The sequence below is a fragment of the Sus scrofa genome, chromosome 4, assembly GCF_000003025.6.
Source record: "Sus scrofa isolate TJ Tabasco breed Duroc chromosome 4, Sscrofa11.1, whole genome shotgun sequence".
Taxonomy (NCBI): Eukaryota; Metazoa; Chordata; class Mammalia; order Artiodactyla; family Suidae; genus Sus; species Sus scrofa.
The window spans coordinates 31,059,335-31,083,582 of NC_010446.5; the positions used below are offsets into that span (position 1 = coordinate 31,059,335).

General features: G+C 38.6%; 1 protein-coding gene across 5 annotated transcripts in view; it reads right to left on the reverse strand.

The window, feature by feature from the left end:
- Positions 1-24,248, reverse strand: part of OXR1 (oxidation resistance 1) — a 519,109-nt gene that overhangs the window by 323,491 nt on the left and 171,370 nt on the right. For 2 of the 5 annotated variants that reach the window (XM_021090590.1, XM_021090589.1), the window contains exon 1: positions 15,397-15,625. The exons of 2 other annotated variants lie outside the window; for them this stretch is intronic. In XM_021090590.1, the coding sequence (XP_020946249.1) occupies positions 15,397-15,422 (26 nt within the window). In that variant the 5' untranslated portion in view covers positions 15,423-15,625. Of the gene's footprint in view, positions 1-5,278; positions 5,296-15,396; positions 15,626-24,248 lie in introns of those variants that run through there. One more of the 5 variants, XM_013996554.2, reaches the window with a different exon arrangement.

Below are 24,248 nucleotides of genomic sequence, written 5' to 3' on the forward strand. Positions count from 1 at the left end.
TGCATTTGCTAGCAACGTGTTCTCCCAGAGTTCCCCACAGGAACTGAAGAGTCTATGAATGGATTAATGACTGAAACAGAGGTGGAAAAATAAACTAACATATTCAATGCAGAAACAATGATAAGAAATTCAATATAATATTCCATTCGCACTTTCACATGTTGCCTAAAGCATAACAATCAGACAAACCATGTGTCCTTTAAAGGTTAACAAAGACTGCTGTAGGAATGTACATAAACCTGAGAAATCTAGTTTCGTTTCCCCAAAATGATTTGAATTCTTCTAAATTATTTACAGAGGTATAATTTTCTGGAAGAGATTATTATCCTTTTCCAAAACTGCTTTGAGATATACAAAATAGTCTAATAGACCAATCAACAAAAAACCATCTGTAAGATCGCCCAAGATCTTTTATGTACTAGAAAAACAATACATTAATACTGCTAACTAGAAAATAAATATGAAAGGGAAATACATCCATCAGTACCCAAGTCCCTTTAAACGGAGTCAGTATCCTTTTCTCTAAACGTAAGCCTCAAAAAATACAAGTTCATGGAATTTAGTTCTTTTAAATTGGATGTTTCTTATAGATGCTAATGAATAACTCTAGCATTAGTCAGATCTGATTCATGCTCATTAATGAGTAACTTCCTTTGGCGCAATAGAATTACTTATTCCTAACATCTTTCGCAACATTTTGCATATATAGTTGACCCTTGAGCAATGTGAGGGTTAAGGGCGCTGATCCCCCACAAACAGTTGAAAATTTGTGTACTACTATTTCTGCCTCAAAAACAGAGGAACACATAAATGACTCACCCACGGCCGGAAGCTGAGACATTTGGAGAGAATCAGGACTCAAACCCCTAGATTTTTGATCCATGGATTGTGATCTCTAATCAAACACAATCTCCCCCCTCCACCGGCCCACATTTAGTTAACTTAAAGATCTGTAAACTGAAGATACTGTTTCAATATTTGTTGATAAAAATCTGCATTTAGGTGGACTCACTTGGTTCAAGGGTTCATGTGGTTCAAACCTGTGTTGCTCAAGGATCACTTGTATTATCTATTCTCATCTGCACTACCAGCTGTGATGGGAAAGGCAGGTATTATTATTTACAAATAAAGAAACTTCGAATAAGCAAGAATTCTATATTTTTGGCTTTAAAATAACTATAAAGGCCATCTATTTAAACCGTTCACCCAACACTTGCCAAATTCCTATTTTACACAAAAATAATTCCTATTTTATATAAATAATAATTCCTATTTTATACAAAAATTCCCCCCAATTCATATTTTATATAAAAATACATATAGTGAAAGGAACTCATCATTTCCCAAAGCAGATTACTCTCACACTGGCCAGATCTGAATTTGGGAAAATTTCTCCTGTCAGTGAGCCAAAATCTGTTCACATAATCTCAAACTGCTAGCCCTAATTTACTTTTAAGGCCACACAGGACAAATCTAACTACTAGATAAACAGATTCTCAAATTCTGTGCTTGGCTATGATGTCCCCCTTGTGTTCTTTCCTTCAGGCTAAACATCCTGTCTTGAGGATGATATAAAATATATAAGTAATACATATTTTATATTAATTTATTGTTTACATATATATTTGTGATATCACTTTGTATATAGTAATACATAATATATAAATATAAAATATATTATACAATTATACATATATAAATATATATATAATTTTAAATATAAATCTGAATATACAGGCTCCCATTACTGCACTTCTCTGTGAGATTTTATATAAGCCTGTGGAGGCAGAACTGACTGTCATTCAATTGCACTGTTTTAACAAGTCAATACATGTTTGAGCAATTACTGCATACCCCAAATTTGCCCAGAATCTATGGAAAACATAAGGCGGTACAAAATATGATAACCTTCTGTAATCAAATTTTACTCCAGTGGGAGACACCTGATTTTAAAAGTATATGGAATAATCCAAGTAGAATTGAACATTCCATCATCTGGTGCTATTATAAATGTACTAAGAATACACAGGATTACACTACATATATGTTAGAGGTCACACGTGCTACAATTTCTGTTGTCTTGTCCCTGGTAGGTATTGCTAAGAGAGCACCACACTGAATGCTCAAACTGGATCCATGACTTCAGAATCCTTCTCTGAGAGAAGTACCTTAATTAAAGGTAAGTTTGAGAATTACTAGTGGAGTTTATCTATAACTGAGAAAATATTTTAACTGAGCTTGGCACATTTTCCTCAAAAAGTATCACTCGTTTTACTATTGTTACAGGTTATTATTATTATAAGTTCTATGGAAATAACTTTTTAAAATAGAATTTCTTATAAGCAACTTGACTTATGATAACATGCTTTAAGTAAAATTTCTCAATGCCCCATTAAAGATAGGATTGATTTATACTCTTCTTTTTCATGTTTCTAAATTTACAGCTTAGAAATGAATTGTTTGCCCATAAAAATGGCAGAGGGGCCTAAATAGGCTTCTATAAAAGTAGGATAACCCATGGAGCTTCTTCCTTTTTCACAAAAGAAACAGTAAAGAGACCAGTTAAATTTTTTTCCCGAGGCCACAACTATATACACATACATACACATTTACTATGCTCGATAATTTGATATCACTGTCATATTTTATTTGTTGAGTTATGACAACAGAGCGACTTTTCAGTGTTTCCTTAGTAGGACAGAGTTTAGACAGGCTGAGCCTCAAGAAAGTGGAACAATGAAAGATATTTAATCAGAGTTGGTGGCATTTTCCTTGCAAGACCATTGGTGGTTCCATAGTTAAAACTTTTTTTTTTTTTTTTTTGTTGTTGTTGTTTTGTTGTTGTTGTTGTTGCTATTTCTTGGGCCGCTCCCTCGGCATATGGAGGTTCCCAGGCTAGGGGTTGAATCAGAGCTGTAGCCACTGGCCTACGCCAGAGCCACAGCAACTCGGGATCCGAGCCGCGTCTGCAACCTACACCACAGCTCACGGCAACGCCGGATCCTTAACCCACTGAGCCAGGGCAGGGACCGAACCCGCAACCTCATGGTTCCTAGTCGGATTCGTTAACCACTGCGCCACGACGGGAACTCCAGTTAAAACTTTTTTTTATGTCTCTACAAGAATCCTGGGCATAGTGTGTATGGGATGGGGAGATAAATTCAAAAGGAACAAAAAGTGACAGTCCCGGGACAGTCTAATATCTTTGCCCTGGAGTTCCCATTGTGGCTCAACAGTAGAGAGCCTGACTAGCATCCATGAGGACGCAGCAGTAGAGAGTCTCACTAGCATCCATGAGGACGCCAGCTCGATCCCTGGCCTCGCTCAGTGGGTTAAAGGATCTGGCATTGCCATAAGCTGTGGTGTAGGTCACAGACACTGCTCAGATCCCACATTGCTACGGCTGTGATATAGGCCAGCAGCTGTAGTTCTGATTCGACCCCTAGCCTGGGACTTCCACATGCTGCAGGTGCAGCCCTAAAAAGCAAAAAATGAAATAAAAAAATAAAATAAAATCTTTGCCCTGAAAGACAAAGAGAAGTGTCAACCTTTCTGAGCAGGTAAACACAGTGTGAATATCATACACCAACACCAAGAAAATAACTGAATTTCTTTGGGGGTGATTTGCATCATCTGCCAGTCACCTGACTTAGGCCGGCATACTTGACTGGCACATCCTAAATACAGGGAGATTTTGCCTTACAGAAAGTCTTCTCCTTAACAAGATATATTAATAAGAACATATCCCAAACTCTGAAATGCCCAGGCAGAGTGTATGCTTATTAACTTACTTTTATAAAATGATCATTACACAATTTAGTTCAGCAATGGACAGGATTTCGCCCCAATATGTGGCACAGAGATTAGCCACTTTTAGAGACTGCTTTTACAGCTCCTAAGTTACCATTAGAAATACTTCTGAAAGCAAGACTGTGGATGGCCCTACAGACTTGACACATATATTTTCAAAATGCCAGAAAATGGCATGTAGGAAACCACCCAGGTCTTTGAGTCTCATCAGAATCCACTATGCCATCTTCCACGCAATCCCCAGATTGCTGGAAGCAGAGGACAGGGGGCTGTGAGTCACGTTTCTTATACATGAAAAGATGATGATGGCATTAAATCCTGCACTTGGAAACTGTGGCAGCTCTTGAAGGACAGGGCAGCCCCAGACAGTGTACTGAAAGTCTGTACAGATATTTCCAGGTGTAAAGAGATGTGGTGACATTTCTAGGGGTAAAGAAATTCCCGGTGATTCTTGGGTCACTGTCAACTGGTGAAGGCACTGACTTCGAGCAATGGTGTCAAAAGTAAATTTAAAATCAGCTGCAAGTGACAGACTGGGATCCACAATGCTGGGGCCATCTCTGCCTTGTCAACCACTGCATCTCTTGTACCTAGCACCATACCTGCCACAAGCAGGCACTCAGTATGCACTTTATTTTAAAAGGAATGAAAGAATAAGTGAGTGACTACGATGAATTGACAGTCAGCTCTACAGCTGGAGGGAAAGAGGCATATATGGATGATCCACCTCCCTTTGATTTTACTTAGCATGTGCAGCACAGCTGGCCTGCGACATTGGGTGAATAATGGCGATGTCGTTTTTATGACAGCCTGAAGTATATCACAAAGATTACCTTTTATTAAATTCAAAGATAGTTTTTTGGGAATGAGAGTAGGATGACCAGGAAAACACTGAATTTATCTTCTGTGGTATCGGATTCAGTGCATCAGAATCTGAAAACACCGTGGTAACTGCTGCTGTATGCAAAACCGGGCATGTATTAGTGAGGGCATGTCATTACAGACATACTAAGCTCAACGAGCAGCAGATATGCTAGTCTCAAGATCCTGGCCCACCTTCTCCCTGTATAGGTCAGAAATTGGTTTGCTTTTTAAGATGGTAACAGAAAGAGAAAAGACTACTCCTCATAAGCACTGGCCAAGCGAGAGTTGGAGAAAAGAAAGTGCGTGGGAAGAAGTGACGATTTTGCTCACCCGAGTCCCAGTGCCCAGCACAATGGCTGGGACACTGGGGGAATTTAGGACAGGTCTTTAATCAATAAGTAGATGTTAAATTGGTAAATCCTAGCTTAGGAGGTGGAGAGAGGTTGCAGATTTTGATGAACACTGTCTAAAATATGTGGTAAGAATGATGCCAATCAGATGTCATAACCACTTCATTAGGGGTCAATTCAAATAATGAGGTTTTTTTTGTAAAATGTTTACAATAAACATAACTGCAACTTACAGGAAGAACACACACACTCACATTTATGTCGCCTCTTGGATTCCTCAGTCTCCATTTATCCATCCCTGGTTTACACAGGACTCTGCTAAGAATCCAACTGAAAGAGGAGTTGCACAGAGGGATTAAGGAGGCTCTAGAGGTAATCAAAGTAATCAAACAGCTGCCTGATTTATTGTTATGGAGGTTATCATGGCTAGATGTAAATGCAAAGAAAATTGCAGGTGCAGCTGTGATGTGGAGGAAAAAAAAATGCTCATTGAGATGGATTCAATTTGTCTCTTTACTTCAAACTGCAATGATGCTATTAAATAAATTCCAACATAACTATCCTATCAATAGAAATAAAGCCAGATAATGGAGCTAGATATAGTCAAAGTCAACTGTTAGATTATTTTTTCATGTGTCCTTTTCATTGTGAAAATAATCCAATGCTTTTTTTTAATAAAGCAAATAATGCTTATTTTGCTTCTGCTGAGTATACTAGAAGCCTAGAAAATCCTTAAGGAAAAGCTGTTGAGAAAACAGCCAGACTGTTTCATATGATCATGATCACATGACCCAATGATTAGATTAAGAGCTGTCAGAGGAAGGAGGAAGTGGGCATGGTATGGAAGACAGTATCTGCATCTATTCCCAGCCATGGCTCCATCCCCTGGTGACCTATGATGACTCACAGATCTTAGTGCTTGCAGTGACTCAGAATTATTTTTAAAAGTTGTCTGTTTAATTCTATATCACAGATCATTTCCTCTGGAAAGCATACAATACAAAACGACCTTTTTTAGTTCTTCCATCTGTATTCACAAAGTTCTTAACTCCCCTTGTATATAGACTGGAGTGAAATAGCATTGTGTTTATAGCGTTTAACAGTGAAAGGCTAATGATGAAAATATTCTAGAAAATATTTTTCAAAGATTTTGAATTATGGGATCTAAGTGCACTGACTTTTACAGCCCAGAAGAAAAAAATCCCTATCAGAATTTGGGAATGAGAGTAGGATGACCAGGAAAACACTAAATTTATCTTCTGTGGTATCAGATTCAGGGCATCCAAATCTGAAAAAACATATTCTCAAACTTATATGTCTATAAAAATTTTGCAGAATCCAGGGAATCAGAAGGTGAGGCCCCATAGTGCATGTCTATCCAGTATTCCACGTGACTGATAGAGGTTGGATCAGGCAGTATTTTGAGTAATACTGTTCCAGAAGGTCATCGCCTGTTCCTTTGTCAGTATCTCTTTGAGTCATGTTATTATATATATATATATATATATATATATATATATATATATATATAGAATGACTCATGGCTAATACTGGGGATTTGGACATAGACTGTTCGTTTTGACACTTGTTAATGAAATGAGGTGACACTTTTAACGAACAGGCATTGGACCTTGACTAATGTTTTGATCAACATACAACGTTTCAACTGAGAATTTAAATTTGCTCTTAAAGGTTATAAACCTGCTTTTAGTTATCTTTTTCATACTCTGATCTCTGGCTAATCTTAGTGTAAACATGGTAAAGGTGAAATGATGTTTAGCAAATATGTTGTCCAATCCTGAAATGGACATAAATATTGGATTAGTGAGTTTCTGTTTGTTTTGTAAAACATAGGTCTTAACCAATGCAGAACTGAAGCAAGATAACAAGCCCTTTGCTAGATGATACTGGACCCAGAGTACCAGTCATATAAGAGCAATAGTATCAGAAGTCCTCCCAGGGAAACTTTGAAACAATGTTCTCTCAATTCAAATCATTCCAGTCAAATAGAGAAAGAGAAACACCAAATTATACTTATTCAAGTTTCACTGAAAAATAACTGTGCCAGCAGCAAGACTACAAAGAAAATACCACATGGTTGGTCTTTACCCTTGGCCTTGCAGTCACAAGAAAATGTAGACGTGTGAAGATGAGTGTACACACAATGCTCAGAGAGCATCAGAAAGGCAGAAATGGAGTCCATCTGGGGTAGTGAGGATGGCAGGCTTCAAGATGGCATTTAAATTGGATCACAAACAGCTAATGTTGGTTTGAGAACAGAGGGGAGAAGTAAATTTCATGCCCAGTGAAAAGGAATGAATGCAACAGCAGAGCTACAAAAGGATCTCCTCCCATTCAAAGTCTCAGAGTTCAGAAACAGTATGTGGGCTGAATGCTGGGGAGAGGAGATTGAAAGGAAAGTTTGGGAGCACTTTAATAATAGTATGCATTCAGCCCATGCGTAATTCACTATTTCATCAATTCTGAGATGTACTTTACTATTTTAAACCTTTTAACACTTCTGAAATCAGGATGTAGCTGGACAGGTGGCAGTTATGATCTTGTCACATAAAACTTCCTTGCAAAGTAGGTGGAATAAAATAACTGTTTTAAGACATGCTTCATCACTAACACTCCTGATGAAACAGAGAACAATAATATATGGAACAAAACACAAATATTAATGACTCTGCGGTCGAAAGAGAGGCAGAAGAGTCCAGCTTATATTATAAAGTTGTAAGAATAACCTTCACCCACTTATGTTGCATATACATTGCTTTTTTTTTTTTTTTTTTTTTTTTTTTTGTATTTTTAGGGCTGCACTTGCAGCATATTCAAGTTCCCAGGCTAGGGGTTGAGTCAGAGCTGCAACTGTTGGCCTACACCATAGCCACAGCAACTCAGGATCTGAGCCATGTCTGCGACCTACACCACAGCTCACAGCATTGCTGGATCCTTAACCTACCGAGTAAGGCCAGGGATCGAACCCACAACCTCATGGATACTGTCAGGTTTGTTACTGTTGAGTCACAATGGCCTTATGTTGCTTTTCATTTATACACTTGAGTGATAGATAATCAAAAGCTTCTTTTATCTGAAGAAGTCTTAAAAGTCTTTTAGGAGGAATAAAATAAAAATTAGTGGGATGGATTGGGAGCTTGGGGTTAAGAGATGCAAACTATTGCTTTTGGAATGGATTAGCAATGTGATCCCACTGTGTAGTACTGAGAACTATGTCTAGTTACCTATGATGGAGCATGATAATGGGAGAAAAAAGGATGAACACATGTATGTGTAACTGGGTCACCATGCTGTACAGTAGAAAAAAAAGTGTATTGGGGAAATGACAATTAAAGAATAAAATAAAAATTCAAAGAGATGTAAGAAAGAAACAATTGTGCTTTATTAGAATTTGCAGATCTTTCCCCCTTAGTGGTATATCACATGATGTTGTGTTTTGTCATCTCTGACGCCTTAGATTTGATGAAATAGGACATGCAGAGTTCCTGTCGTCACTCAGTGGAAACAAATCTGGCTAGTATCCAGAAGGATGCAGGTTTGATTCCTGGCTTTGCTCAGTGGGTTAAGGATCTGGTGTTGCCTTGAGCTGTGGTGTAGGTCTCAGACGCAGCTCAGATACTGTGTTGCTCTGTCACATAGACCAGGAGCTTTAGCTCCAATCTGACCCCTAACCTGGAAACTTCCATATGTGGTGGGTGCAGCCCTAAAAAAAAGAAAAGAGAAAGAGTACATTCATTGTACACCAAGGATATGCCAATCACTACACTTGGTGCGAGGGGTATAATGTTGAGCCAAACATGGTATGGCCCAGATCTCACTGCTACCAAGCTACAGCTTTAGATGCTGGGCTGAAAAGCCTGGATTATGTATTGTGATAGGTATGCCTAGGGGTTTTAAGAATAGGAATGATGTGATCAGATAGGTTTTAAGGAAGTTAGTTCTTACAGTGATATACGGACTGGATGGCAGAGAAGGAGACTGATGGTAGGGAAGACTAGCTAGGAAGACCTTGAAATAGTCTGTATGAGATATAATGAGGGCCTGAGTGAAAGGATGGACTAAGAAAGAAGAGGATTTAATCAATATGATTCCCACTGCTCACAGTTTATGATCAAAGAAAGCCAGCAGACAATTTAAAGGGCCTTCACCTTGATGGAAAAACAGTATAGCATTTGAGGGCTATTGATCATTGAACGGATTACACTTTCAAAATGATACATATACTGTAGGCTTAAATTGTCCAATATGAAGGGCAAGGCACCATGCTAAGCCCTGGGAAGACAAAGGAGAATTGAGTCTTCCCAGGTGAAGGGGGTAGAGAGAGATGGAGAGGTGATGTGATTACACCAATGTGATTATGTGCAGTGACTGAAGGGTAAACTTGGCCTGGGAGAGCTCAAACTGAACAGCACTGCCTGGAGATGCAAGACCAAGAGGAGTCAATATGACAGATGAAAAAAAAAAAAAAGTGATAGTAAGAAAGGTGTCATGAAGTGAATGAAGGTAAATTGGCTGGAGAGCTCAAACTGAACAGCACTGCCTGGAGATGCACGGACCTCCAAGGAGGAGTCACATATGACCAGACATTGAAGAAGTACAAAAAAGCCACAAAGTGGATAGTCCAAGAAAGGGCATGCTCAGCAGAGGTAAGCCTATGCAAAAGCACAGAGCTGAGAAAGGGAAAAACATATATGGAGCAATTTTCAATATACGGGTATGCCTATAGACAGTAGGGAGACATTAGAGCAAATACAAGCCGAGGGGCTCCACGTCACATTAAAGGGTTCCAACTTAACCCTGGAGCACTAGAGACCCACTAAAGGATGGCCTTTACGTTTACGTTATTTAAAAAGGCCTTCAAATATTTTATCACTCTAAATTGGATTACACATAAAAACAAGCCTGAAAAGAGTTTTCATTAAGTTTCAAGATAAACAATAAAAGGCAAGGGAAAAGGTTTCTAATATAGTCCCGTTAAAGTATGCAATTAATTTAAAATGCTTCTCAAAAAGTGAAATGCCAAGAGCAGTAAATTGGTGATCAATTTAAAAGCCCAACATCAAATGGAGAGGGTGACTGTTTTTAGAATTACTCCATGATGCACTTAGATGTAAGAGAAAGCAAAAGTGTCTACAGATACTGAGTGGTCTAAAGATCCTTTTTTGTAAAGATAATATGGGGAAAATTTCCTGTTACTTAAAAGTTTCTCTTTTATACTTCTGAGCATGTAAATTTAAATACATACATACATACATGTAAATATAAATAATAAATGAATGAATTGTTAATTTAACCTCAACATTTTGGTCTGCTGTCATATTTATAGAGTAGATTTAAAAGAATGCTGTCTTTGAGTTCAGATTTACATGCATTTCACAAATTTAAAAAGCTTCAATAAAAAATTCGGCTAATGTTAGGCTTCTCTTTTGGATAACAGTGGGATTCAGCATCATCTTCTGCCATTTGAGAATTACCTTTGAAGAATGAGTCACTTTTTTGTCCTGTATCTTTCTACATACATGACGCTAATAGAAAGAAATCAAGTGCAGATGGAGGCAGGAGCTAGACCATGGTCTGTGTTTCACACATAAAATGTTCTGAAGTATTTGCCAGACTCTGGGACCCTGAGCTAAGTGGGCATTTAGTTACGTATGCTCTCTTTTCCCCAAATCATCTCATGGCCTTGTGTTTTCAACGCCACACTGTTGGAACATAAAGCAGTCTTCTTAATGTTACACCATACTAATATTTATACATTTAGACCATCAACAGATGAATGGATAAAGAAGATGTATGTATATATGTACAGACTACTCCGCCAGAAAAAATGAAATAATGACATTTGCAGCAACATGGATAGACCTAGAGATTATCATACTAAGTGAAGTCAGAAAGAGAAAAAAAATACCATACGTTATCATTTACATGTGGAATCTAAAATATGGTACAAATGAACATACTGATGACACAGAAACACACACAGAAAAGATTTGTGGATGCCAAGGAGGAGGGGTGATGGGGAGGAAAGGACTGGGAGTTTGCGACTGACAGATGTAAACTTTTATATGCAGAATGGATAAAGAAGGTCCTACTGTATAGCACAGGGAACAACATTCAATATCCTGTGATAAACCATAATGGAGAAGAATATGAAATATACACTTTGCTGTATAGCGTCAATTAATATAACACTGTACTTCAATAAAATTTTTTAAAAATTCTGCACATTTAACTCTGAGTTTCAGCCACTAACCAGTAAAATCAAGAGAGCTAGAACTGAGTTTTATTCATTTTTGAATCTTCTTATAACAAAAAGCCAAATGCCTTGCTAAGTAAAAGTAAAGAAATCTTTGTTGAACTAAATTACAGATGTGTACAAGATTTTAAATTTTTATTGCTAGTCTCAACAGATATGAGCGTTTCTGGAGAACAACAAAGATTTTATACTATATAAAGCTTTGTCTCTTTGTGCTTATTTTATTTTGTTTTTGCTTTTTAGGGCTGCATCTGTGGCATATAGAAGTTCCCAGGCTAGGGGCTGAATTGGAGCTGCAGCTGCTGGCCTAGGCCACAGCCACAGTAATGCCAGATCCAAGCTGTGTCTGAACCTGCACCACAGCTCACATCAACACCAGATCCTTTACTGAGCAGATCCTGCACTGAGGAAGGCCAGGGATCGAACCTTCATCCTCATGGATACTAGTTAGGTTCGTTACTAAGCTATGTGGAACTCCATCTTTGTGCTATTTTTAAATCATTACTATTCCAACCAGCATACTTCAGCATAATCAAAACCAATATTTAAAAAACAAAAAGAAAAAATTCCTATTATTCTTTGAAACTGAACAGGCTTTGAAGGGAATAACTGTACATAAAATGTCTCAAAATGTCAAAATTATAAGAACAAGTCCTTTATTCTGAATGGTATATATTTAAAGAACAACCACTATGATGCATTTTCTGGATAAGTTTCTGTTCCTTAGTGGGCAGAATTCATCCGTATGAATAAAAATATATATTAGAGCCAGTATATGTACTTGTAAGATTTCCAATATCATACACTCAGATGCAGCCCTAGATTCCAGATGGTCCAGAACAGAATGTTCAGAGTATCAACTTTAAAACTCTCATTCTCAGATGACTGTGTTCTTGTCATCACTTCAAGAGCATATATATTTTTTGCACTAAAACTTGAACAAATAAACACAATGCAAAATTTCTTTTCAGACACTTTAAGATGTGAACAGAGTCAGGCCCCAGGTCTCCAGCTTCGATGGGTTCCACAGGAGCACAAATAATGTGTTACATTCTCTCTTGGTTCCCAATCTGTGATGGGGACATTGCTGAATAGCACTCTTTGCTGCTTTACAGAATACTGCCTGCTAAGCAGACTTGCTTCAGTTCTAGAAGCAGGAAAAGTCAAGCATATGACTTGATGAGCTGCTTGTTCTCAAGAAATAAGGAAATGAGGAATTACTCTTCTGAGGCACAAAAAGGAAGTATAAATAATCGTAGAAGATTGGCTTTGTTTTCAAACTCAAGAGAAAAAAATACATCTTTCAGAGCTTTATAAAATGGAAACATTAAAGTATTTAAGGAATAATTCTCCTATGCTCAAGAGGCACCCAGGTGGCTTAAAGATGCCTGTTTCATTCTACACGAAATATGACTGATGCCACAGGAGAGCTGGACTGTTGTATATGGTGAACTGCTGTTCAGTCAGCCATGGAACAATACCCCAGGCAAGGAGAATATGGAGAATACCCCAGGCGAGGTGTTTATTTCAGAGCAGCCTGTCCTTGTTTATTGTCTTGATTGTTTTTCCTTTTTTTTTTTTTTTTCTTTCTGGCCCAACCCATGGCATGAGGTGGTTCCCAGGCCAGGAACTGAACCCATGGCACAGCAGCAACCCAAGCTACAGCAGTGACCATGCTGGATCCTTAACCCACTGAGCCACAAGGGAAGTCCTACTGTTTCTTTTCAATCCAAAATTTAGTATTGTAATGATACAGGCTTTTTACTTTTCTCATCAACCAAAATGTTACTGAAAATTTTGGTTGAAAAATGTTGAAATTTTAACATATCTCAATTTTTCCATTTTCTAAGTCTTTCTGGTTTGCTTCAGAGAATCTACACTAAGATACCACATGGAGACAGAAACTGATGGGATCAATCATAGTCTTTAGGGTGATGGGGAACAATTATTAAAATGTGTACTTGATGGAGCCAGGCATAAAATTTTGATCAAGTAATTGCTAAGAAATTTCAGTATTATGAGAATATCCTCATAATCAGACCTTAGCTTTAGTTAAAGCACTTGGCTCATCTCGCTGTCAGGTGTTTACTTGAAACACTTAGGCAACTGATCATTCACTTATCTGAACAGCCATCTTAACATGAATAAATTACAGTTCATTCATCACATGAAATATTACACACCCATGTAAAGCTGAACTATAACTCTCTACTGATATGAAGTATCACTCTATTGTGACATGTAATTTGGTAAAATATCAAATTTTAAAGTAATGTTTATAGGATGTTTTTCTTTTTGCTTAAGAACATGCATGCATGTGGGAGAGCACGCATGACTTTACTGCTTAAGCATGAATAAAAATGTAGAAGTATTCTCCACTGTCAGAAGAGTAGGTTCAGAAAGGGGAGAGGACATAATTTTTTCTTTGCACATGTCTGTGCTATTTTATTTGTACCCATAAGCAAGTATCTTGTAATCTGAATGTCTAACGAAAAAAGCGTAAATGGAATTAAAAAAAAAAATTAATCTTGGAACTGGATTTTTTTTCATTTAAAAAAACTCTATTACTGAGATACTATGGATTTATTGCCACCATTTACAAGCTCTGTGATGCTGAGAAATTTATTTACTTTCTTATACCTCAGTATCCTCATCAGTACAATAGGAATAATAACACCAATCTCACAAAACTGGTTTGACAGCTATGTTAATACATGTGACGTATACAGAACAGTAGCCTGTATTAAACAACAAACATCATCTTCTAATATAAGTTGTGGTACATTGAGGCCATTTCTAAAGAAATAATTTGCTAAGGTTTCTGAACAAGTCTATTGGTTTTTTAGATGAAAGTATAGTCTATGCAGCTGCCTGCTTTTGCCTCAGAACTTTGGATGATCTTCCTCATTTAATGTTGATGAAAGGAAGGCATGAAGAACTGCAAGTTTTTCTCATTATCAAGCAGAGTCAAATTGGTCAAAGGGGAACTATGGGTTGAAGTAAGTTAATTCTTAGTTAGGCAAGTTCAACCCCTAAAATATTTCTATAATGCATGCCAAAATTCTATATGTTTTAAATTAAGTTTCCAGATAATTTTGGTTTTCTGACTTCCAAAATGCAATTCAAGGTCAACGATAATGATCAACAGAATGCTAAGTAAGTCATCTGGTTAAATATTTAAATTTCAAAAATTACATTTTTCCCTACCTACCCACCTATAAACTTCATTCAGAAAACAATACTTGAATTACATAAAATGATATAATTTTGATCCTCGAATGATGTTAAGAACTATTAATGCCATAGTCTACATCTTACTGAGACAAAGAAAAAGAGAACGCAGTATTGTAGTTAAAAAAAGAATTAGTGAGTAAAGGCAGTTAATTTCTCCAGGCAAAAGATGAGTTTCTATGTCGGATGTGCTAAAAGGTCACATAAACATCTACCACTGCCCATAAACAATTGAATTGTGAGACCATCCAATAGATATTCTATGTTGCGAGACCTACACCATCGTTAGTTTAAAATACAAACTGCCTGAAAAACTATCATTCTCAGAAAAATACAAATGTTTATTACTCATTTTCTCAAGTAATAATTTCACAGTGATTTGAAATGTGTTAAGCTAAATATAACACACTAAAATATATAATAAATGCTTCAGATACTTTTAGTGAAGACTAAAAAGTATGATTTTCTCCCCCACACCCTTTAAAATCATTTAAACCATCGATAACAGGTGTTAGTCAATGGTAGGTAGTGCTGAGGTGAAATTACAGAAAAACATCGTTTAAAAATTACAAAGCACTATGGTTTTGAAAGGGATCGGATGTAATGGAGACAGCAAACCAAGGATGTCAGAAGGGTTTTCCCTGTCTTTTATCCCCATGCCTTTGGCTGCCTGCCTTGTTCATGGTCCCATTTTGCCAGGAAACAAATGGCAACAGAAATCCATCTGTTTGATCCCATAAACACAAAGATTTGATTTCCCACTTGCACAGAAATCAGAGATCTATTTGCTAATGCAACTAGGAAACGTTTTCTTCATAATAACAGAGGAAGTAACAACAGATGGAGCTGGTAGAGCTCACCTACCCTGGGTTGTTTTTGTCCTTCGTCATTTCTGTGCGGGCGAGCAGGCAACCTTATAGCTGTGTGGGAGCCCCGTCGGATCTGATGAGCGTTGTGTTACCTGTGAGCCTGGTACTTGGTGTCTCGCAAGCTCCGCCCACACCTCCACCAGGGGCCCGGCTGTTGGAGGAGGGGCTGGCATGCGGAAAAGCATCTCCGGAAAAGGAGACCCTATACTCCACACAGCAAGCTGTTATCCCCTACGGAAAATGCCATTCAGTGGGTACAGCAAAGGCGGGTGTTAAAATGCAATTGCTCTTCAGTTATGTATGTGAGAAATATGTTTCCATAAGTGTAGTTTTCTCTGTGGCATATCTTTTAAACTATACAATAAGCTGTGTTAGTAAACAATAGGTAATGCTGAGGTGAAATTTCCTTGTAGTATATGAAAAAGAGAAAGAAATGATTTAGATAGCAGACTTTTAACCTTCAAAGAACACAGTAATATTGACGTCCAGAGCGCTATCACTGTGCTTCATTGTGTTCTCACTATAGTGCCAGGGAGATTGTGGTAAGAGACCTAAATGCATTACTTCATTTCACAGGCGTGTCTGAAAGGTTGGTACTATTCCTATTTCCACCTAACAGAAGGGAGCAAGGGAAATTAGCAAGGTTGTGGCACTCGCTCAAGGTCAAATAGCTAGTAAATGACAGATATGGGATTTGAACTCGTTTCTTTAAGACTTCAAACACTGGCACAGCCTCTTTTTCACATTTCCCTCACCTTGTTACATTAGTTTAAGTAGAGCCCTTCATAACCCTAGAACATTCCTCCTAAATATTAAAAGAGAAGAGCTTAGATAAAGTAGATTTTATAATTCAATATGCATCATGCCAAGACATAAGCCTCAATTACTATCAATACTCTCAAAAAGTTTAACATGCCTTCAAAGAAACTTGTAACTTTTCATTTATTTTCAAAATCTGGGATGTTGATGATAAGATATTAAAAATCTGTAAACATGGTGCTGAGGTGTAAATTACCTAGCATCCTAGGGAATAGAAGCAGCAGAAATAGTCAAGCATATGTCATTTAAAGGAGGAGTCGGGGATGAGATTAAAAACTAAGACTGCTGCTTCTACCTGAGATTGCTGTAAAAATTTAATTTCTAGGTGGAGAAACTCCCTATGGATTCAGAGAGGCCAGGAAATAGGAAAGCCCCAGGGCATGGCCACACCTTGACTTGTGAAGAGAAGTAGAAAGGAGTCAGAGCAGCTTCCTCAGACAACGAGCCAGTCTATTAAGGAACCACATTTGAACACACCAAGGAACCCACCTGGCCAATTTCTAGAAGGTGACAGTGAAGGGGAGACAAGCCACCTTGCATCACACTCACACGTTTCACTTGTACCCACCCACCTGGACTGGAGAAGAAGATTGTCATAAAATCAACCTCCATTTCACAGCCTAGTAAGAAAGGGCTCTGCTTGCTTTCCTCTTTAACCACACAGTAGGTTTAAGAATATGCCAAGCCTGAGGTCTTCTTCATGCTCCTGTTTGCTGGTGCCCCTGCCCCAGGAGAAATGAAGGCCAACTTGCTTAAAAGGTAGAACCCTAAACCAGGCCCAAGGAAAAAAAAAATCTGTTTGTCTACTCTCCTTCAGGAGGAGCTACATTTTTATTGTGCTTTTAGAGAAATTGTGAGATGTGCAGCACACAGAAATTCTTCCCAGGAGTTCCTATTATGGCTCAGTGGGTTAAGAATCTGACTAGTATCCATGAGGATGTGGGTTCAATCCCTGGCCTTGCTCAGTAGGTTAAGGACCGGCACGGCTGCAAGCTGAGGTGTCGGTTGCCAATGTCACTCAGCTCTGGCATTGCTGTGGCTATGGTGTAGGCCAGCAGCTGCGGCTCTGATTTGACTCCTAGACTGGGAACTTTCATATGCTGTGGGTGCAGCCCTAAAAAAATAAAATAAATTCTTCCCAAGCCTTTACAAACTGAATAGTGCTAAGCTGTGAACTCATGAGCATATGTATCTTTTCTTTCTGTCCCTGACATTTTTATTCAGGTAAAAATCTGATTAAGTGGACATCTAGAGTAAACTTAAAAGGTAAATAGGAATTCCTGCTGCGGCACAGTAGGTTAAGGATCTGGCATTGCTGCAGCTCAGATTTGATCCCTGGCCCAGGAACTTCCGTGTGCTGAGGGTGCAACAAGAAAAAGAAAAGGAGGTAAATAAAGTCTGAAAAAGGCAACAGATTTTGGACATGGACAGAAATCAAGGTGGATGTCCCAGGCCTTGGCAAAAATGGGGAGAGGGCACATAGGGTCCAGGCATGGCAATAGGCTGGTCTTTTAGCAAAAGCTGGATGTGGTACCTACCCTCTGGGGGGCTACCCTGAAACATGACCAGTTAATAATGAGCGGTTCCCAAACTGTAGGCAGCAGGCTGCTGGCTCAGTATCCTGTAGATGGATTTGCCCAGCATTGTGAAAATGCTCATGTCAGAACCAACTCATAATTCAGCAGTTAGGCCTCATGGTATTTTTCACTTTGTTGCTAGTACATCTTAAAATGATTCAGGGTTCCCCTTCTTGGGTACTGAGTGCCTAAATAAGCCTCTTAAATGACTACCAACTCGTCACCAGCCCATGACGTTATACCAGAAATAAAACAGGTGAGATTAGAGTGTTTGTCTACTCCACAGCACAGCAAGGCTCTTTAATAACAGGAAAGCGAGTGGATATTATCAGGACTGCTTTAGTGGTTTCCGTTTAATTCCCTATAAATAAAAGGCTTTGTTAGTAGACTCATTAGACAAAGGATTTAGAAACATCAGAAAAAGAACTCTCCTTGAATTCTTAATGCCTACAGCCCAAGGTCATAGCTAAAGTATTTTATATTTGTTCTAAAATACTGTGATTTATATTAAATTCTAATATCCATGCTATATGTACAAATGGTGTGTGTGGGTATATATAAGAATTTTGGAATCATATTTTCAGATGATACTTTCTTTTAAAAAAAATCAAAGAAGGAAAGAATGTATTTCACAAATGTTTCTAAGCCCAAGCTCAGCTGTAATTATAAACAAGAGTTGATAGTCACATCGGGAAAAATGTTATGAATGGGAGAGTACTAACTATTTTAATACATTTAACATGAGAATATCCATTGGTGAAAAAACCCTGACCATCTAGGTTAATATTCTGTACTGGTATTTTAATTTCAATTTGGCACTACTTTCTACTTCACTATGTTTTCCTAAGATGAAACATAAACTTTGATTTTATTATTATATTATTTATTTTTTATATAATTTATTATTATTTAAAAATTCCAACTTCCAGATATTCTCTTTTTTTTCTTTCTTTCTAGGGCTGCATCTGCAGCATATGGAAGTTCCCAGGCTAGGGGTTGAATTGGAGCTTTAGCCTCCAGTCTACGTCACAGACACAACACCAGATCCAAGCCAGCTCTGCAGCCTATTCCACAGCTCGTGGCATTGTTGGATCTTTAACCTACTGAGTAAGGCCAGGGATTGAACCCACATCCTCATGGATACTAGTTGAGTTCTTAACCCTCTGAGCCCCAACAGGAACTCCCGCAAATTCTTTTCAATATTATTTTTGATCTGACTATATCCAAAGAGGTAATAACTACAAACCAAATCCTATGCTTCCTTGAAAAGAAACAAATGGATAGTATGTAATTTATTTATCAGTGTCCTGATTATTTTTTAGACGCACACCTCAAAATTTAACAAATTTTAATGAGTTGGCAGTTATTCTATCACCCAGAACTAGGCAAGAATGAATAGCTTACTCTTTTTTTGTTTGGCCACACCCATGGCATGTGGAAGTTCCTGGACCAGGAATCAAACCCACGTACCACAGCACTGACAACATGGGATCCTTAACTGCTAGCCCACCAGGAAACTCTGAAAATCTTACTCTTAACTACATACCATATGACTCTTCTTCACTGAAGCAAGCAGTGCTTTCAGCATGTAAAGAAAATAAAATCACAATTTCATTAGAGATTGTGCTGATTGTGACATTTATTAATTATAAGGACAAATTGTACAGTGGTCCATGTGGCATGCCTGAGCTCAGCTGACCAGAAAATGCTGCAAAACCTATTCATCCATAGCTCTTGGAGGGTGAGGGTATAAGACTACACTAATAGGTTGGAAATCTATAATAATCGAGATAAGTTTCTAACACCACTTCTACCTAGGAAATGACCAGTGCAGCTCCATTAATAAGGGCACCACTGAGATGCCCTTCCATCACAGAGGGAGCAGACCTTCTCGCCTTTTTACTAAGGATGACATAAAGGCCAAGTAGGTGGAATTTTATTCATGCCTCAAAATAATATCAGCCAGAGTTAAAACTTCACTAATCCAGTGGCTTCAACTACCTAAAACCCTGTCAATGATTTCCAAATTCACAAATTCTCAAAGACCTTATCTATAGGAGAAAGCTACACGCAGAATCTAATTAGAACACTATTGAAAACGTTATTTTTATTATTAATCTAATCAACATGGCTGCCTGGTTTCTCATTTATTTGACAAATTTATTGAATACCTACTGTGTGGGTGGAGTTTTGTTATGTTTTGAGGATTCACCAGTGGAAAAAAAAAGTGATTTATTCTCTCTGCCAGTGAGGTTTGCAAGATAAAGTCCACAAATGTTTGGGTGTCAAGTAAGAAGCTGGCTGAGGTGGGGTGGGTATAGGCCAGCACATGCATTGCTTTGGCAGGTAAGAATCTAGAAGGAATGAATTCAGAAAGCACAGGTTTCTGAATTCATCGGCTTAGGACCCCTAAATTTATTTATTTATTTATTTATTTATCTTTTCTAGGGCCACTCCCACGGCATATGGAGGTTCCCAGGCTAGGGGTCTAATCAGAGCTGTAGAGCCACAGAAACACGGCATCTGAGCCACATATGCAACCTACACCACAGCTCACGACAGCGCTGGATCCTTAACCCATTGAGCAAGGCCAGGGATCGAACCCACAACCTCATGGTTCCTAGTCCACTTCACCACAACCGGAACTCCAGGACCCCTAAATTTAAAAGCAAGTATCAGGAACGGAAAAGACAGAACAAAAACAATTTAAAGCTAAAAGATTACGCCCCCCCCACACACACACATATAAACAATTTTGAAAAACAAATGTCTTTTGAATGTTAACAACAGTAAAAGCAACAGTGCAACTATCATTTTCCATTATTTTGCTCCAGGTAGGGGTCTAAGCAACTTTGATACATTATCTCATGTAATCATCACATAACAATGGGGATCCGACTCTTATTAAATCCAATTCATATGTATGTGGGGACTGAGACACAGAGAAGTAACTGGCCCAAGGTCAGGTGGCTGGTGAATTAAGGACACAGAGCCATGCTAATCTAATTCCATACCCACCCAACAAGCTATAGGGCCTGAACCAAGATGCTCATCTCTCTCCCTGTATCTTACACATGCTGCTCTCATTTATTGACTCCTAACTGTGGGCTGGGCACTATGTACTTAATAAATATAATTTGACCTAACATTTAGAACAAACCTATGAGAACAGCATTACTCTCATCCCCACTTTACAGATGATAAAACTGAACCTCAAAATAGTTAATCTGCCCAGCTACAAAGCAGCAGACCTCTGCTTAAAATCCCAAAGTCCCCGCTCTTTGTCCCTGTGTAGTCTAGAGCAGTTGGAAGCCACTTGGCCCCCTCAACAGGGAAGGCTCTGAGTGAAAGTAGCCAGCAGAGAGGAAAGCATGGCCAAGAGATGGAGAGACAGAGATTGCATCCTTCGGGCTCGCACATAATGGAAGCCCTTCAACTTTACGTGAATTGCTCATACCTATTTTCTGACTCTTAAAATTGTAAGGTCCTGGTGAAAACTGTAAGTTATGAATCTTCTCTCAACTTCATATTGCTTTCGGTGATGTGGGGAAGAGTAATTGAGATTATATTCACAAAGTCCCTGAAATAGAGTGGGATGTAAATAGTCAATGCTCTTATTTATTTATTTTTTTTAAGAGAGTGAGGTGGTTGAGGATTGGAGCTCTTGAGCCAAAGATACTATATTTGAAACTTGGAAGGGCTACTCACCTGCAGGGCAAATTTGAGCACAACTACGTGACTTCTCAGTTCTGGTTTCCAAGTCTATACACTGGGAATGATATTATGCATTTGAGAGAAGCATTATGCCATTTAGAAATAACATATGCAAGAGTCTAGCTAACTGCCTGGCACATGACCAGCAGCTATGAAATAAATGGTGGCTCTTGGTTTGTATGATTACCAATGTCAGTTATTAAAAACTCGAATATATTTTTTATGCCAAAAATATTAGAAATGGTACCTGTTTTAGCTTTTAGTCAAAAAGTCATGATTATTTTTAATCTTTCCTTGGAGAGAGAGAAAAAAAAAAAAAAAACCTGTCATGTGGATTTCAAAAAGCTAATGTGACCTTGAACAGTAAAAATAGGTGTAACATCCAGAAAAAAACAAAGTAAAGCCCCCCTCACCCCCCTTTACTCTTCATCCACCCGACCGATTTTGGAGCTTAATTTTTAGGTTTAGGTGTCCAAAGGATGTGGTTGCTCATGCATACATGCCTAAGGGCATCCTATGAAGCAGTGAGTAATCAGAGCACTGAAGGATGAAGACATGTGGGGGTGGTTGTCATGTCTGGGGCTGCTGAGTGAAGAAAAGACAGAGGGAAAGATTCTACAGGGACACACACCCTAGGGGCTAAGAGGGGATGGTTCCAGAGGACCAGACAGCAAAGCGAGAGCATGTGGAGATAATTTCCATCATTTCAACTTAAAATGTATCTACTTTCCATAATTTTATGGTCACCTCTGCTCCCTCCACATCCCACATCTAGACTGAGTACTGGCTCTTCATCTGGGACATAAAGTCATACCCGCAAAGTCTCCAACGTGCTCATAGTCACACAAACATACATGAATAATTCAGGCTTTATAAATGATTAAGCAGATATACTGATATTTATCAGGAACAGGTACTTTCCTTTCACAGCATCACAAATCCTCATGGGGGAGGGTAATTCGGGAGAGGACCTGACTGAATAACTGACCAGCCCAGATTAGTAACTCATTTTGTAGTTTTCTCCATGCAAAGCAGCAATAAAACCAGCATGTAAGACACTGTTGCCGAAAAAGCTCTTCAGGTTCTACATTAGTAAACTGTAGATAAAAGCATTTGCAATGAGAATACTATTTATAGGCAAATGGGGTCATATGTAAGAACAAACGTCTTCTGTTTCCTGAACTTTCTAGATCCAGTTAGTCAGTGAGTCATTTATGCTCTACCACCACGTGTTTATTAAATATGGCTGCCGTTTGTGCATCTCCCAAACTATCCCCTGCTCAGGAGTTCTGAAGTGGGGGCAGTTTTGTTCCCCGAGGGACATTTGGCAATGTATGGATATATCTTTGGTGATACCTGGGGCAGGGAAGTGGGCACTGATATTGCTATCTAGGGAGAAGAGACCAGAGATATTGCTAAATATCCTACCATGCAGAGCACAACCTCCAAACCCCAACAAAGAATGGCCTGGCCTCAAATGCCAGCAGTGCCTGGGTTGGGAAATTCTGCCCTCATCTAATCCACTAATGCAATTTTTTTCTTTTAGACCACTAGCAACCTTCCCGTATTTCTCTTCAGCAGTTACTCTTACCACTACCCTTACCCCTTATAATCCATTCTCCATGTAGTAGCCAGAAAGGCCATTTAAATATAGAAATATATAACATAAATACATCAAGATATAGCATATACATATTTATATATGTATAAAGATATAGTACAATATACTATTGTATTATTATTAATTATACTGAAAGGTGGCAGAGTGTGTCACTCCCGGGAGTGTCACCTTGGCATGGGGATGGTTTGGGGCCTGGAGGCACTTTAGAAAGAGCCAATACAATAAGGACATACATTCCAGTTTCCCCTTTTCTTCCTGAAAACAGGAGATTAAAAACCCCCCTTGTGAAAGGTTCCGTTCCCTGTACCAAGAGGAAAAAGAAACTTTCTTCAGCCTGAAGTCAAAACTGAGAAAATTCTGTGCAAAAAGACCTTGTAAAAATCATTCTTACCATCTTTTCACCGCCATGTATATTTTGGGTGCTTCTCCGCAATTACTCTTCTTTGTTTAACCTACTGTAAAGCATTTAGGTTTTGCCACTTCTTTAGGTCTTCATTTGCTCTTGGGGGATCCCATGTCAAGTTAAACTTACATGCTTTTCTTCTTTTAATCTATGTTTTGTCAGTTTAATTATTAGGCCCAGCCAAAAATCCCTAACAGGGGAGGGGTAATTTTACCATTTGGTGCCTTCCTTGCAATGGTATTATAATTTAATTAGTATGTTAATAATCATCATTAATAAAAATCAATGTATAATAAATGTCTACTCTAACACCACACCCATAAATCTGTCATGCCTACTACTCCTTTTCGGTGGCTTCCTGGAATAACTAGCAATTCTTAGCATAAAACCCAGCTTCTTGCCAAGCCTCCAAGGCTCCTGGCTGTCTCACCAACCTTATTTTCGGTCACTCTGTCCCGCACTTCTTCCTCAGCCACACAGACCTTTGCAGTCTTCACACACAGCAAACTTGTTCTCACCCTCAGCCCCATTCACTTGCTGTTCCTTTGACTGCAGTCTTTTGCCAGAAGTCTGCATAGCTGATGCCTTATTCAGCTCTTAGCTCAATTGCTATCTCTTTAGAGGTGCTCCCAGTACACCAGAGATAAGGCCGTTCTGACCTCCTCTGTCCCCCCAGCCCCATTCACTTTCAGTCACACTGCCCTGTGTTATCA